This window comes from Staurois parvus, unplaced genomic scaffold (genome assembly GCF_062004578.1).
Source record: "Staurois parvus isolate SC_StPar_1 unplaced genomic scaffold, SC_StPar_1.0 ptg001633l, whole genome shotgun sequence".
Lineage (NCBI taxonomy): Eukaryota > Metazoa > Chordata > Amphibia > Anura > Ranidae > Staurois > Staurois parvus.
In genome coordinates this window covers 266,503-279,687 of record NW_028319429.1, presented here as the reverse complement: position 1 = coordinate 279,687, position 13,185 = coordinate 266,503, and the positions used below count along the sequence as shown (strand labels likewise).

General features: G+C 49.7%; 1 protein-coding gene across 4 annotated transcripts in view; it reads left to right on the top strand.

Annotated features, from left to right (window-relative positions):
- PRDM2 (PR/SET domain 2) overlaps positions 1 to 13,185 on the top strand; it is a 110,815-nt gene that overhangs the window by 82,620 nt on the left and 15,010 nt on the right. For all 4 annotated transcript variants that reach the window (XM_089663143.1, XM_089663144.1, XM_089663146.1 and 1 more), the window contains one exon: positions 3,382 to 7,603. In XM_089663143.1, the coding sequence (XP_089519269.1) occupies positions 3,382 to 7,603 (4,222 nt within the window). The remainder of the gene's footprint in view (positions 1 to 3,381; positions 7,604 to 13,185) is intronic.

Below are 13,185 nucleotides of genomic sequence, written 5' to 3'. Positions count from 1 at the left end.
GTGAATGTGGAGCAGGTGGATGTGGAGCGGAGGGTGCAGAGCGGTGGATGCGGAGCGGTGGATGTGGAGCGGAGGGTGCGGAGAGGTGGATGTGTAGCGGCTGGAATGCGGAGTAGGGGATGTGGAGCGGGTGGATGCGGAGCAGAGGATGTGGAGCGGAGGGTGCGGAGCCGTTGATGCGGAGCGGAGGGTGCTGAGCGGTGGATGCGGAGCGGCTGGAATGCCGAGTACGGGATGTGGAGCGGGTGGAATGCGGAGCGAAGGATGTGGAGCGGGTGGAGTGCGGAGTAGGGAATGTGGAGTGGAGGATGTGGAGCGGGTGGAATGCGGAGCGGCTGGATGCGGAGCGGCTGGATGCGGAGCGGCTGGATGCGGAGCGGCTGGAATGCGGAGCAGGGGATGTCGAGCGGTGGATGCAGAGCGGAGGGTGCTGAGCAGTGGATACGGAGCGGGTGGAATGCGGAGTAGGGTATGTGGAGCGGGTGGAATGCGGAGTAGGGGATGTGGAACGGTGGATGCGGAGCAGGTGGGATGCGGAGCGGATGGTGTGGAGCGGTGGATGCGGAGCAGGTGGAATGCAGAGTAGTGGATGTGGAGCGGAGGGTGCTGAGCGGTGGATGTGGAGCGGGTGGAATGCGGAGCGGGTGGAATGCGGAGCAGGTGGATGTGGAGCGGAGGGTGCGGTGCGGAGGGTGCTGAGCGGTGGATGCAGAGCGGCTGGAATGCGGAGCAGGGGATGTGGGGCGGAGGATGTGGAGCGGGTGGGATGTGGAGTGGGTGGATGCGGAGCGGAGGATGTGGAGCGGGTGGAATGCGGAGTAGGGGATGCGAAGCGGGTGGATGCGGAGGGTGTGGAGCGGTGGATGCGGAGCAGGTGGAATGCGGAGTAGGGGATGCAGAGCTGGTGGAATGTGGAGTAGGGGATGTGGAGCGGGTGGATGCGGAGCTGGTGGAATGTGGAGTAGGGGATGCGGAGCTGGTGGAATGTGGAGCGGGTGGATGCGGAGCAGCTGGAATGCGGAGTAGGGGATGCGGAGTAGGTGGAATGCGGAGCAGGGGATGTGGAGCGGAGTAGGGGATGTGGAGCGGGTGGAATGCGGAGTAGGGGATGCGAAGCGGACGAAATGTGGAGCGGTGGATGCGGAGCGGAGGGTGCTGAGCAGTGGATACGGAATGGGTGGATGTGGAGCGGTGGGTGCGGAGCGGTGGGTGTGGAGCGGGTGGAATGCGGAGCGGCTGGAATGCAGAGTAGGGGATGTGGAGCGGGTGGATGCGGAGGGTGTGGAGCCGTGGATGCAGAGCTGGTGGAATGCGGAGTAGGGGATGTGGAGCGGGTGCATGTGGAGCAGGGGATGCGGAGCGGAGGGACTGAGCTCCTCCTATATAGGACTGAACATGGCATGCATGCTCACACTTCATACACTTCCAGGGACTGAGCTCCTCCTACAGTCAGGTCCATAAATATTGGGACATGGACACAACTCTAACATTTTTGGCTCTATACACCACAATGGATTTGAAATGAAACGAACAAGATGTGCTTTAACTGCAGACTGTCCGTTTAATTTGAGGGTATTTACATCCAAATCAGGTGAACGGTGTAGGAATGACAACAGTTTGCATAGGTGCCTCCCACTTGTTAAGGGACCAAAAGTAATGGGACAATTGGCTTCTCAGCTGTTCCATGGCCAGGTGTGTGTTATTCCCTCATTATCCCAATTACAATGAGCAGATAAAAGGTCCAGAGTTCATTTCAAGTGTGCTATTTGCATTTGGAATCTGTTGCTGTCAACTCTCAAGATGAGATCCAAAGAGCTGTCACTATCAGTGAAGCCATCATTAGGCTGAAAAAACAAAACAAACCCATCAGAGAGATAGCAAAAACATGAGGCGTGGCCAAAACAACTGTTTGGAACATTCTTAAAAAGAAGGAACGCACCGGTGAGCTCAGCAACACCAAAAGACCCGGAAGACCACGGAAAACAACTGTGGTGGATGAGCGAAGAATTCTTTCCCTGGTGAAGAAAACGCCCTTCACTACAGTTGGCCAGATCAAGAACACCCTCCAGGAGGTAGGTGTATGTGTGTCAAAGTCACCAATCAAGAGAAGACTTCACCAGAGTGAATACAGAGGGTTCACCACAAGATGGAAACCATTGGTGAGCCTCAAACACAGGAAGGCCAGATTAGAGTTTGCCAAACGACATGTAAAAAAGCCTTCACAGTTCTGGAACAACATCCTATGGACAGAGGAGACCGACATCAACTTGTACCAGAGTGATGGGAAGAGAAGAGGATGGAGAAGGAACTGCTCATGGTCCTCAGCATACCACCTCATCAGTGATCATGGTGGTGGTAGTGTCATGGCGTGGGCATGTATGGCTGCCAATGGAACTGCTTCTCTTGTATTTATTGATGATGTGACGGCTGACAGAAGCAGCCGGATGAATTGTGAAGTGTTTCGGGAATATTATCGGCTCATATTCAGCCAAATGCTTCACAACTCATTGGACGCTTCACAGTGCAGATGGACAATGACCCAAAGCAGACTGCAAAAGACACCAAAGAAGTGGAATGTTCTGCAATGGCCAATCACCTGACCTGAATCCGATGGAGCATTTCACTTGCTGAAGACAAAACTGAAGGGAAAATGCCCCAAGAACAAGCAGGAACTGAAGACAGTTGCAGTAAAGGCCTGGCAGAGCATCACCAGGGATGACACCCAGCGTCTGGGGATGTCTATGCGTTCCACACTTCAGGCTGTCATTGACTGCAAAGGATTTGTAACCAAGTATTAAAAAGTGAAAGTTTGATTTATGATTATTATTATTCTGTCCCATTACTTTTGGTCCCTTAACAAGTGGGAGGCACATATGCAAACTGTTGTCATTCCTACACCGTTCACCTGATTTGGATGTAAATACCCTCAAATTAAAGCTGACAGTCTGCAGTTAAAGCACATCTTGTTCGTTTCATTTCAAATCCATTGTGGTGGTGTATAGAGCCAAAAATGTTACAATTGTGTTGATGTCCCAATATTTATGGACCTGACTGTATATAGGACTGAACACGGCATGCATGCTCACACTTCATACACTTCCAGGGACTGAGCTCCTCCTATATAGGACTGAACACGGCATGCATGCTCACACTTCATACACTTCCAGGGACTGAGCGCCTCCTATATAGGACTGAACACGGCATGCATGCTCACACTTCATACACTTCCAGGGACTGAGCTCCTCCTATATAGGACGAAGCAGTTGGGATCTCCAGTGCATGTTGCTGAAATCATTGCAATGAAGTCTTTTTTCACAGTGTGTGACCTTCTCTGTTCCCGAGGTCCATATTTCCATTAATATGTTTCTTGTTTGTTTGCAGCTCCCAATGAAGATGATCCCAAGACTCTGGGTTCCCCCGTCCTGTCTCCAGAACAAACGGCTGTGATTCAAGAAATGGTGAATCAGAATGTCCTTCCAGAGAAGATCTCCATCTCAGCTCCTGAACTGCTGATATTGCCAGACAACAGGGGTGTGGAAGAGGCCACCACTGATCTGGAGCTTGCTGATGACCTGCAGAGGGATGGATCAGAGAGAGATTCTATTAATCTGGAAGAAGAGAGTGGAGAGATGCTGGATGACCTTCGAAGTACGTCTGATGAGACTCCGGAAGGTTCTCCAAAGAAGAAGCCCCTTAAAGTCTTTAAACCCAAAGGAGATGTCAATGGGGAGCCGTCTGAGGGGTTTATGTTTCCATGCCAGCATTGCGAACGGAAATTCACCACAAAACAAGGGCTGGAAAGACACATGCACATCCACATTTCCACCGTCAACCATGCTTTTAAATGCCGATACTGTGGAAAGGCGTTTGGAACCCAGATTAACCGCAGAAGGCACGAGCGACGGCACGAAGCCGGCCCTAAAAGGAAAACATTAATGGCGTCCTCTCCCATTGACCTTGGACAATCTCACAAACATATTATAGATTCTCTGAAGTCCAGTGAGGAGTACAGCACCTCCAGACTGCAGTGTAAAATGACCGACTCCGACAGGGAGACCTCCCATTCTGTTCTCTCTGAAGAGAATGGAGAGTCCAGCCGGGAGCTTCACCCATGCAAGTACTGCAAGAAAGTGTTTGGGACTCACACAAATGTGAGGAGACACCAGCGCCGAGTTCACGAACGGCATCTTATTCCGAAGGGAGTGAGGCGAAAAGGACATCTTCTGGAAGATCCACACCTCAAGGCAGAGCAGTCTCCTCAAATTGAAAACATATATGTAGCAAGTACAGAAGTGGAGGATGAAGGAGAAGCAGATGATGTCTATATCATGGACATCACCAACAACATTTCGGAGAACCTTACCTACTACATAGATGGCAAGATCCCATCCAGCAGCACAGGTACTAGTTGTGATGTCATCGAAGTAGAGGCGACCACATCTGATGTCCTAGGAATCAATTGCTTGCTTACTCCTATCAAGGTTGAAGTTTCACCAAACATAAGACCGTTGCAAATAGTAACTGATAATCCGAATCCAGTAAACGACTCTTCTTGCAGTGGGATTGCAGAACCAAAAAAGAGAAGAACAGTCAGCCCCCCTTTATTGGCAAAAATAAAAACTGAAACCGACCTTGAAGCCATCACTCCTTCCTGTTCTCTTTCCATCCCATTAAGTGTTTCTGTAAGCGATAACTTGCCCTTCCAAAAGGAGAAAAACTTCTATCTGTCTTCAAAACTTAAGCAGCTGCTGCAGACGCAGGAAAGCAGCAAGTCCCCTGTAAGTCCATCATTGATGTCCGAGATCCCAAAGCTGAGCCCGGCTGTGTCTTCCATACCAACAGCACCCAACAGGTTTAAAAGACGCACTGCTTCACCTCCAAGTTCCCCACAGCATAGCCCAGCTCTAAAAGAATTTGTTAAACAAGAAGGAAAAACCTCGTTCACTGAAGGACTTGGTCCAAAAATCCCAAAGTTGGAAAGTCACAACAGTTCACCTGCCTGGAGTTTATCTGGTAAAGACGAAAGGGAGAACCTCAGTCCTTGTGAGGATCTAAAGGTCACTAAAGAATGGACTCCAAATATAACCTTTGGTAATGTTTGCAACCAGCAACCCTTAGACTTGTCCAGTGGAGTAAAACAGAAATGTGAAGGCAAGAGCCGCTCCCAGGTCCCTTGGGAATCTGTGCTGGACCTTAGCGTAAGTCGGAAGCCCATCTGTGATGCAGAAGGAAAGGAGTACAAAGGGAGTAACTTGTGCATTGGAGTAAAAAAGAAGAAGCCCACCACGTGCATGTTAAAAAAGGTTCTATTGAATGAGTATGATGGTCTGGAGGTGCCGGGTGAAGCCGCTTTACAGCCAGATGCAGTTTTGCTTACCTGTAGAACAGATGAGAGAGGACATCTACCAGAACTTGCTGCTGGCTCAAGTGCTGATATTGCTCTTTGTCTGGAAGAGGCTTCCCTCACTCCAGCTGAGATCACCTGTACCCCAATTTGCCAGTCCCCACCTGTTTTGACTCCTTCAGAAGCACCTTCACATTCTCCGTGTCCACAGTTTGTGACGGACACTATATATCCACCACCTTTTCTTACTACTAATGCTCCTTCCCTACCAGATTCCTCCTGTAGTGTACCACCCACTCCATCATGTCCATCACCTCTGTCTGCTAGCACACAATCTCCTCTTCCGGTTCTTTCTCGTACGGCATCACCCTCCCCGTCTCTTTCCCCGACCACCGATGATCCTTCTGGTTGTGCTTCACCTGGTCCTCCTACTCTGTCCTCTTCCTCGTCCTCCTCATCCTCCTCATCTTCTTGTGCTGCCTCATCTTCCTCTTCATCCACCTGCTCATCTCCTCCTCCCTTGTCTGTGGTTTCATCTATTGTATCTCCCTCTCTAAACTCAGAATCCTCAACAACGGCGTTTGTTAAACAGGAGAAACATGAGGATGAAGCAGCCTCTAAGGACTTTTTACAGTCAGGTCAACATGACTCTGAAGGTTTCAATAAGACTTTTGTGTGCAATGTTTGTGAGTCCCCCTATGTGTCTATGAAAGACCTGGCCAAACACCTGGTGGTGCACGCTGAAGAATGGCCCTACAAATGTGAATTTTGTGTGCAGCTTTTCAGAGACGCTTCACATCTTACAGACCATCGTTCTGTACTTCATGGAGTCGGGAAGATTTTTGTTTGCTCCTTATGCAAGAAGGAGTTTGCTTTTCTTTGTAATTTACAACAACATCAGCAGGACTTGCATGCAGATAAAGAGTATAGTCATCATGAATTGGAAAGTGGGTCTCTCAGGCCGCAGAACTTCACTGACCCAAGAAAGGCAATTCTACTCCAAAATCAAAGAATGGATGAGGAGCCGATGACTCCAGAGGATGATGGCGATTTCAATGACTCTTCTGAAGAGCTGTACACGACAATTAAGATTATGGCTGCAGGGGAAAAATCCAAAGACCCCGATGTACGTATGGGTCTCAATCAGCACTACCCCAGCTTCAAACCACCACCCTTTCAGTATCACAACAAGAACCCTCTGGGGATTGGTACAACTGCAACAAACTTTACAACCCATAATATTCCACAGACTTTCTCTACAGCCATACGTTGTACTAAATGTGGAAAGGGCGTTGACAATTTGCCCGAGTTACATAAACATATATTGGTGTGCGCGTCAGCGAGTGATAAAAAAAGATACACTCCCAAAAAGAACCCCATCCCCCTAAAACAGACTGTCCTGCCTAAAAATGGTGTAGGGGTTGTGGTTCTTGAACCTGCCGAGAAAAGTTCATTCCGAAGAATGGGTCAACCAAAAAAGCTTAATTTTACCCTGGAAATCAGTAAAATGTCTTCAGGCAAGCTCAAGCTGGGAGCGCTGAAAAGGAAAAACCAGCTCATTCACAAAGCAATACTGCAGAAGAATAAGAAGGCCAAGCAGAAGTCAAGTCTACGATTTGGCATGTCTGGCTCTTCTCATGTTTGCCCGTATTGCAACCGAGAGTTCACCTATATTAAAAGTCTAGACAAACACGCCTCATTCAGTTGTCCAAAGAAGCCTCCCTCTCCATCTACCAAAAAACAATCCCCTAAACCCCTGAAAAAGGCCACCTCCACCAAAAAACCCAAACCCAGCATTACCCGACGAACAGCTGATGCTGAGATACAAATGCAAGCAACAGAAGCACATCTGGGGAAAACTCGAGCCAGGAGTGTAGCACCCCCGCCTCCCATCCAATTACCCACAATTCCTATAAAGACTAAGCAAAGTGTAAAAGCTGCCCCTCAGGCCAAGTCCAAGAAGCAGAACTTTCCCATTGTAAGAAACTCGAGCCCAGTCAGGATATCCAAGAGCCAAGCTGCTCACGATGGGAAGAAAATGAAGAAAATGCCACTTCAGGTCCTACCACAAGCATTTGGCAAAGCAGCACGAAAATTTCACATTAAAATGCAGAAGAACAAACTGCCCAACAAGCAGATGGCAAAGAAGAAAAAAATGGACAAGTTCAGCAGGAAATCTAGAGAAAGGAGTGGTGGACCCAGGACACGCAGCTCTACGGACTTCTCTGACAGAAGAGAAGATGGAAGGCAAGACTCCAGGTAATACCAATCAAACCTTTCTGATATTCCGTACGTTCATAGAGGTACATTGACCAACATCTGCTGAGCCTCAGAATCCATGACATGGATATAGAAATGTATGTTTTGTACAAGGCAGGTCAGGAATTAGTGCTGGAAAACGGATTGAGTGCTGGGACCTCCCTGTCCAAGGATGTACATGACCCCTTATATGTGCTCACTAGACCCCACCCCCGATACCACACATTGATTTCTTTTCAACCTGCTGTGAGATATTTAGCCGGTCATGGTGTTGAGTAAATGTTACTCGGTCCTAGCATCTGCAGAAGGCCATTGCTTCATGTAGGTAACATCCAACAGTGGAATTCTTGGTTTGAGCTTTCTGCTTCCTCTAGATAGGGGCAGCAAACGCCTGTTTGTTAGTTGTGAGCAATGCGTGCTTAGCTGGAAGTGCCGCAAAGGGAGCCAGAAGACACAGGAACCATATGGCCCAAGTACCTGGGAGGTGGAGTACCTGAGAGATGGAGTACCAAGAAGGTGGAGTATCATGGAAATGGAGTACCTGGGAGGTGGAATACCCACAGATTGAGATCAGGGAAACTGAGTAACTGGGAGATGGAGTAACATTAAGACAGAGTACCTGAGGAATGGAGCACTAGGGGGTGGAGCACTCGAGTGATGGAGCACCAGGGGGACGGAATACCCGGGAGATGAAGCACCAAGGAGGTGGAATATCTGAGAGGTGGAGTACCCAGGAGGTGGAGTACCAGAGGGATGGCGTACCAGGGAGATTGAGATCAGAGAGATGGAGTACCAAGGAGGGTGGAGTACCAAGGATGGTGGAGTACCTGGAAGATGGCGTACAGATAGATGGAGTACCTGGGAGGTGGAGTATCCGGTGATTGAGATCAGAGAGACTGATTGCCAGGGAGGTGGAGTACCAAGGGGATGGAGTACCAGAGAGATGTAGTTCCTGGGAAATGGAGTACCAAGGAGATGGAGTACCTGGCAAGGTGGAATACCCGGGAGACTGAGTATCTGGGAGATGAAGTAACATGGAGATGAAGTACCCGAGGAATGGAGCACCAGGGGGATGAAGTACCTGGGGGTTGGAGTAATCCGGAAATTGAGCTCCAGGAGGATGGGATACCCAGGAGATGGAGCACCAGGGGGATGGAATATCCAAGAGATGGAGCACCAGGGAGGTGGAGTACCCGGAAGGTGGTGTACCCAGGAGGTGGAGTACCAGAGGGATGGAGCATCAGGGTCATGGAGTACCAGAGGGATGGTGTACCTTGGAGGAGGAGTACCGGGGAGATTGAGTACCCAGGTTTGGGAGTACCAGGGAGATGGAGTACCAAGGAGGGTGGAGTACCTGGGAGATGGAGCACAAGGGAGCTGGAATACATTAGAGGTGGAGTACCTGGGAGATGGGAGTACAGATAGGTGGAGTACTTGGCCGATGGAGTAAAGAGAAGTGGATTACCTGGGAGGTGGAGTACCAGGGAGATGGGAGTACCAGGGTATGTATTACCTGGGAGGTGGAGTACCAGGGTATGTATTACCTGGGAGGTGGAGTACCTGGGTATGTATTACCTGGGAGGTGGAGTACCAGGGTATGTATTACCTGGGAGGTGGAGTACCAGGGTATGTATTACCTGGGAGTTGGGAGTACCAGGGAGATGGGAGTACCAGGGTATGTATTACCTGGGAGGTGGAGTACCAGGGTATGTATTACCTGGGAGGTGGAATACCAGGGTATGTATTACCTGGGAGGTGGAGTACCAGGGTATGTATTACCTGGGAGTTGGGAGTACCAGGGAGATGGGAGTGCCAGGGTATGTATTACCTGGGAGGTGGAGTACCAGGGTATGTATTACCTGGGAGTTGGGAGTACCAGGGAGATGGGAGTACCAGGGTATGTATTACCTGGGAGTTGGGAGTACCAGGGAGATGGGAGTACCAGGGTATGTATTACCTGGGAGGTGGAGTACCAGGGTATGTATTACCTGGGAGGTGGAGTACCAGGGTATGTATTACCTGGGAGGTGGAGTACCTGGGAGGTGGAGTACCAGGGTATGTATTACCTGGGAGGTGGAGTACCAGGGTATGTATTACCTGGGAGGTGGAGTACCAGGGTATGTATTACCTGGGAGGTGGAGTACCTGGGAGGTGGAGTACCAGGGTATGTATTACCTGGGCGGTGGAGTACCAGGGAGGTGGAGTACCAGGGTATGTATTACCTGGGCGGTGGAGTACCAGGGAGATGGGAGTACCAGGAAGATGGGAGTACCAGGGAGATGGGAGTACCAGGGTATGTATTACCTGGGAGATGGGAGTACCAGGGTATGTATTACCTGGGCGGTGGAGTACCAGGGAGATGACAACCTGCTTGTACTGTAGAATAGGAGTCCCTGTGAATGGATCCAGTATATACTGCCAGTCCAATACTCGTCCCCAATCCAGTGAGATATCGAATTCAAGAACACAATTGGAGACAACAATTCCTGCCGTTGGGTGTCGGGGCCGACACACCTACAGTGGCCCCCAAGTATTGGCACTACCAATAGTTTGCCGCCTTCCCTCCCTCCTCATACTTATTGACCGGTCATTATTATGGGCTGTCTAACCAGCCAATAGAAATGTTTGTTGTAGAGGGGGAGGCAGGCATGCCTTGGCACGGCTGTGGATCTCCGAGACTGCTGCGGGTACGTCGAGCTCTTTGCACGCTTTACATCTCAGCAGTTTGTTTTTTTGTTGTTCTAATAGTGACAATATGCTGAGAGAGGAGACAACCAATGGGAGGGGAGGGGGGGGGGTATACTACAGGCACATAGACGGAGCACTCTACACGAGATGTGATAGTACATGAGGGGAAGCTTCACTCTGCAAAGAATGTCCAAAGTTCTGGAGGAAGTGCCCTTGCAGAGCGCCCGCTATGTTTGCCTTTAGTAAATCCCCCCCCCCCCCCCATAGACTTCATTATTGTCCAGAGGTTGGTGCTGTGAGGGTCTCCATCCTAATAGAGGAGGACTGAAGGTTCTGATTTCACAGATCAATATCCAGACTGGGGGCTCTTCTGAGACCCAACAAAAGTTTTCTTGGCGGTTCTGGTTTACACTCAGACTGTTCTGACTCCAAACCTCCAATGGAATCCATTTATATCAACCGGAGATGAAAGATTCTCCAACAGAGTCACATGTCAGCAATGGAGGGTCCGGACTAACCCTGCATGGTGCCCCCCGAGCAGCCATAACATTATGACCACGGACTGTATACAGTGTATATACCCCCCCACCCCCCCCCTCCTATATACACCGACCAGCCATAACATTATGACCACGGACTGTATACAGTGTATATACCCCCCCACCCCCCCCCTCCTATATACACCGACCAGCCATAACATTATGACCACGGACTGTATACAGTGTATATACCCCCCCACCCCCCCCCTCCTATATACACCGACCAGCCATAACATTATGACCACAGACTGTATACAGTGTATATACCCCCCCACCCCCCCCCCTCCTATATACACCGACCAGCCATAACATTATGACCACGGACTGTATACAGTGTATATACCCCCCCACCCCCCCCATATACACCGACCAGCCATAACATTATGACCACGGACTGTATACAGTGTATATACCCCCCCCCCCCCATATACACCGACCAGCCATAACATTATGACCACAGACTGTATACAGTGTATATACCCCCCCACCCCCCCCCCCCCCCATATACACCGACCAGCCATAACATTATGACCACGGACTGTATACAGTGTATATACCCCCCACCCCTCCTATATACACCGACCAGCCATAACATTATGACCACGGACTGTATACAGTGTATATACCCCCCCACCCCCCCATATACACCGACCAGCCATAACATTATGACCACGGACTGTATACAGTGTATATACCCCCCCCCCCCCATATACACCGACCAGCCATAACATTATGACCACAGACTGTATACAGTGTATATACCCCCCCCCCCCCCCATATACACCGACCAGCCATAACATTATGACCACTGACTGTATACAGTGTATATACCCCCCCCCCTCCTATATACACCGACCAGCCATAACATTATGACCACGGACTGTATACAGTGTATATACCCCCCCACCCCCCCCCCTCCTATATACACCGACCAGCCATAACATTATGACCACGGACTGTATACAGTGTATATACCCTCCCCCCTCCTATATACACCGACCAGCCATAACATTATGACCACGGACTGTATACAGTGTATATACCCCCCCACCCCCCCCCCCCCCCTATATACACCGACCAGCCATAACATTATGACCACTGACTGTATACAGTGTATATACCCCCCCCCCTCCTATATACACCGACCAGCCATAACATTATGACCACTGACTGTATACAGTGTATATACCCCCCCCCTCCTATATACACCGACCAGCCATAACATTATGACCACTGACTGTATACAGTGTATATACCCCCCCACCCCCCCCTCTATATACACCGACCATAACATTGTGACCACTGACTGTATACAGTGTATATACCCCCCCACCCCCCCCTCTATATACACCGACCAGCCATAACATTATGACCACTGACTGTATACAGTGTATATACCCCCCCCCCCTCCTATATACACCGACCAGCCATAACATTATGACCACTGACTGTATACAGTGTATATACCCCCCCACCCCTCCTATATACACCGACCAGCCATAACATTATGACCACTGACTGTATACAGTGTATATACCCCCCCACCCCCACCCCTCTATATACACCGACCAGCCATAACATTATGACCACTGACTGTATACAGTGTATATACCCCCCCACCCCCACCCCTCTATATACACCGACCAGCCATAACATTATGACCACTGACTGTATACAGTGTATATACCCCCCCCCTCTATATACATGGACAGCACAGTGGCTAAATGGTTAGCACTTCCACCTGGCAGTACTCGGGTTGTTGGTTCGAATCCCAACCACAGCACCACCTGCCTGGAATTTGCATGTTCTCCCTGTGCCTGCGTGGGTTTCCTCCGGGTACTCCGGTTCCCTCCCACACTCCAAAGACATGCTGGGAGGTGAATTGGATCCTGTCTAAATTGGCCCTAATATGTGTATGTATGAATGTGAGTTAGGGACCTTAGATTGTACGCTCCTCGGGGGCGGGACCTGATGGGAATGTAGAATATATGTAAAACACGAAGTACATTGATGGCGATATATAAATACCTGAAATATTAATAATCTACACCGACCATAACATTGTGACCACTGACTGTATACAATCTATATACCACCCCCCCCTCTATATACACCGACCATAACATTGTGACCACTGACTGTATACAATCTATATACCACCCCCACCCCCCCCTCTATATACACCGACCATAACATTGTGACCACTGACTGTATACAATCTATATACCACCCCCCCCCCTCTATATACACCGACCATAACATTGTGACCACTGACTGTATACAATCTATATACCACCCCCCCCCTCTATATACACCGACCATAACATTGTGACCACTGACTGTATACAATCTATA